This window comes from Eufriesea mexicana, unplaced genomic scaffold, assembly GCF_001483705.2.
Source record: "Eufriesea mexicana isolate 0111107269 unplaced genomic scaffold, ASM148370v2 scaffold571, whole genome shotgun sequence".
Taxonomy (NCBI): domain Eukaryota; kingdom Metazoa; phylum Arthropoda; class Insecta; order Hymenoptera; family Apidae; genus Eufriesea; species Eufriesea mexicana.
This window is the reverse complement of record NW_016908756.1, coordinates 713363-717386: the sequence shown is the minus strand read 5'-3', so window position 1 is coordinate 717386 and position 4024 is coordinate 713363. Positions and strand designations below refer to the sequence as shown.

General features: G+C 32.9%; 1 protein-coding gene across 4 annotated transcripts; it reads left to right on the top strand.

Annotated features, from left to right (window-relative positions):
* Positions 1–705: 705 nt before the first annotated feature.
* Positions 706–2221, top strand: Syx17 (syntaxin 17). Of its 4 annotated transcripts, none has more exons than XM_017897986.1 (6): positions 706–796; positions 891–1032; positions 1097–1292; positions 1361–1572; positions 1643–1859; positions 1937–2221. In XM_017897986.1, exons 2-6 carry the CDS (start codon positions 901–903, stop codon positions 2083–2085), a joined length of 906 nt encoding a protein of 301 aa, XP_017753475.1. In that variant the 5' UTR covers positions 706–796; positions 891–900; the 3' UTR covers positions 2086–2221. The 4 variants fall into 4 exon arrangements, with proteins under 4 accessions (XP_017753475.1, XP_017753472.1, XP_017753474.1 ...); XM_017897983.1 differs by having other exon boundaries at positions 706–838; positions 917–1032; XM_017897985.1 differs by having other exon boundaries at positions 706–838.
* Positions 2222–4024: the final 1803 nt, after the last annotated feature.

Sequence of the window (4024 nt, the reverse complement as noted above, 5' to 3'; positions counted from 1 at the left end):
TCGGCTTTATACCGAATTGTACATTCGGCCAGCCCTCGTGAAACTCATCAAGATCGTACACGTCCTTTTGGAACAGCGTTTCGCGACTTTCTGGCTGGCGCTGAACGAGTAGCTATTGTTCAACGCTGATAGAACTCGATTTCGAGACGCATCGAAATTCTCGGTGCAATTGCTAACTCGATGACTGTTCGAGTAAAAGGTAGAGTAAAAGGTATTCCTTTCTCGTTTATTCTCGTGAAAGTGTATTCTTCAAGGGGAAATTCAAATTTTGGAAAAAGGAAGTAAATAAGTGAGGAGAATATCAAGAAATATTTCATGTGCTTCGTTGTTGACATATGCTACATTGCATGAGTCATTTGTAGTACCAACTTTGCATAAATGAATACTCAATTAAAATTGTATTTGAATACAGGGAAAATTTAAAGAAGTAAATTATAAGGGAATTATAAATAAGGAACTTTAAATAAATAAATCGAGAATTCATGCTCATGGTACTTCAAATAAACTGGTTCCGTTTCAGCCGATGAACGAGTAGTTTTCGAGAGAAAACGATACATATGCTGCCATCTATTCCGTGTAATACTAGTCACTGCGAATGAATTACTCAGAGAAACTAAAATAGATGGCGATAATGCTATCAAAATGTCTTGAAAACGTGTGACTTGAGAGTAATGAACTGATTGGTTATTTCTTTTGTATTGTAGACAAGACAAAAATAAATTATTCGTGCAACAAACAATATTGCAATATTAAACGATATAAATACCCGATATTTTATTGAATAAAGGAATTATTAGTGAGTCGATGAAAACGTCTTCGATGAAACGTATTGCAAGAAGTACGAAAATACTCGTGTAAGTGTATAAATAAAATATTGTATAAAATTATAGACATCCAGACATGTCATCCTCGCCAGAAAATACACCGTTGAAACAACCTGTAAGGCACTTGGAAATCCAAATTAATAACTTCAATGTGGCTATACCTCATCATGTTGATTTGTTAAAACGACATAAAGCTAATATTCAAAAGGTGAGCATTAAATTAGCACATTGGTTATGTGACACAAATCTGCATCATTTCTTTGTTCTTACAGTATGAAGCGCAACATGAATGGGAAAAAATACGCAGGGAACACATAAATGTATCCAGAATTATACAACAACTAAAAGAATTGTTATATCAACTGGATACTTTAAGGGCTCATGTTGTTGACTCTGATATTAATCAATTTGATAAATTAACAGCTAATGCTCAAACAAATATTATGAATACGATCAAAGAATATATGGGTAAGACAGATTATATTACTTACATTGGATGAAGCATTGATGCAGAATTTGTTTATTTGCATTTGTAGAGCTAGAATTGAATTTGCCCCTGTCACAGCCACAGTCATCCAAAGATGAAGATCAATCCAAAAGTGACCCACTTCAAAATAAATATGTCCAGCTGCAGGAAAAACAGCGAGACTTGCAACATCAAGAGGCATGTCTGCATGCTTGGAACACCTTGCAAGGAGATATACATCAACTGCATCAATTATATGTTGATTTTAACAAACTTGTAGATGTAAACTGTTTAGTTTATTCGAATTACTATTTTTGTGGTGATATATATGATTTTCTATTTATGTCATTAGGATCAAAAGGAACTAGTGAATACGGCAGAAGATGACATAGAAGAATCAAATATAAATGTAGACCAAGGTGAAAAATTCCTTAAAAAGGCGAGTAGGTACAATGTTGCTTTGTATCCCTTAACAGGAGCTGTACTTGGTACTTGTATCGGTGGACCAATTGGTTTAATAGCTGGATTAAAAATTGGTGGACTGACTGCCTTAGGCTGTGGTATTTTAGGCAAGTTCTACTATTATTATTTATTGTTACAGTTTGAAATTCAATGTATTTAAGATACTCTTTATATGTATATACAGGTTTTGCTGGAGCATCTTTGTTAAAGAAGAAGAAGATAGACATGCAGAAATCAACAACTGTGCCAGAATATGAATTAACTGGACAGCAAACAGCACAAAAATCAACATCTTTGCCTGAAAATTTGAGTGAAACAAAAAAGGAATTGTGACATATGCCAAAATGTGATATTAATGATAAGAAGAAAAAAAAGAATGGATGCACTGTTGTTTAATCCCAGAACACTGATATTATAATGATGCAATATATGTTTGAAGCATCATGGGATGTTTATTTTTAATATGTATATAAAACAAAAATACTTAACAAATTATTAAGAATATTGTGATTATTCTATTAAAATAGCTTGCAATTTATGACATAATTTTTTTCAGAAAAAAAGATTAATTTATTTGTAACACTTAATAGCTAATAGCGATGACAAAATAAGTTTTCTATATAAATTTGGACTTAGTAAAGATATGAAATTTTTCGCCGAGACCAAATCATATTATAAAAATTAAAAAGGTCCTTGTTAAAATTTTCTTTAACAGCATAAAAAGTTGGTATTTTTATCTATTTCTGTAAGACATCTACATTTACGAATGCGCCGTATAAATTACTTTTAACACATATTAATCGAATGAATACGATTGACTGAATAGGGTTATATTATTATAAATATTACGTCGATCGTAATGGCGATAATTATAATAGTGTTAATAAAAACAAACTCAAGAAAAATTGAAAAAAAACTCAATCAGGTGTACTTACAATAATATAAAAGCAGCCTCTATTTTATATTTCCACTGGTTCGACGTAATGAAGCACTCGCGTCTTTAAACACGCCTTTTATATATTTATTTTGTACGTGAGGTTTACAAAAAGTTATTGTATGCAAAAGTTAAGAGCTTATTGTTGCTTGTAAGCGATATTTGCAAATAAAATATTTAATATCATAAATGAACACCGCGACCAAATTTATGATAGAAATTTTACTTTGTGACTAAGGGAACGTTCAATCTACTGCGCAATGATCGTTTAAACCGCCATTGCGTATCGATCGATATATTCGATACGATATGGTAAGAGTTTCACGTCAAAGTGTTCCTGCGATTAAAATTTATACACAAGGTATTGAACTAAATAAAGCGTGAAATAAGCAGTCGTTCTTCATGGACTACCATCTACTTAAATAAAGTACGGGGAAACGAGATAAAACTTAGAAGTACTGTCTTCGCTACAAAAGGCACCCAATACAGTATATTTAGCAAGTAATAAAATACATCGGTGTTAGACACAGTACAATACTGAAATAATCATGTTATTAATGTAAATATATAATATATACATTTCGTTATAATGATGCAGATACTTAAATTTATAGACTAAAATGATCTACTTAAAAAAATATTAATAAATATCTACGAGCGTGTACAATTAAGTGACTATCGGTGTATCTTAAGGTACCGTGTTATTCCTTATTATCGTCATTTAATTCGACATCCCTAATTCAAAAGCAATACCAAACTTAGAACTGTGGAAAATAGAAAATTATTTACTTTCGTTTCGCTTAGTCTCACTTTCGAAGAGCGGGATGCTCAGCCGGATGCACCGATTTCATATGGCATGCTCACGATTTTCTCCTCGATTTCGATCCATCGAACGTTCGATAATTTCGATTCTCGAAAATGATCATGGTGTATGTATAATACAACTAAATTACGTCCCTCAAATAAAAGTAAACGATACGGGGGTGCATCAGACTGTGCCGGGAATTTTTTTTCACAATGGAACTACAATCTACAACTACATTTTCTAAATACCTTAATTTTTTCGATCGACCCCAAAATACGAACTAAATGGAGTTGGTCACTGTCCATAAGGTATCATTCAAATACCTTGGCAGACCTTGGCAATAACAATGGCTTGATCGACTGACTCGCTTGGAAGCAGCGTAACAATACAGAATTATATAACGGGATAATTGCTGATTGTTACATGCACCAACATGATTTTTCTTTCTTCGGTCGCTAGCTCACTGAGCGCGTGACTATGGTCGGAACGGTACAGGTGGATTGTGTGTTCTTGATTGGACCTTTAGCTGGAAC

What these genes read in the sequence shown, in the direction of transcription:
- Syx17 (XM_017897983.1), top strand. Translation starts at nt 805, where the DNA reads ATGAAAACGTCTTCGATGAAACGTATTGCAAGAA. An exon ending in GATGAAACGTATTGCAAGAA is followed by an intron (nt 839 to 916) that starts GTACGAAAATAC and finishes CATCCTCGCCAG; the next exon opens with AAAATACACCGTTGAAACAA. An exon ending in CTTAGGCTGTGGTATTTTAG is followed by an intron (nt 1,860 to 1,936) that starts GCAAGTTCTACT and finishes ATGTATATACAG; the next exon opens with GTTTTGCTGGAGCATCTTTG.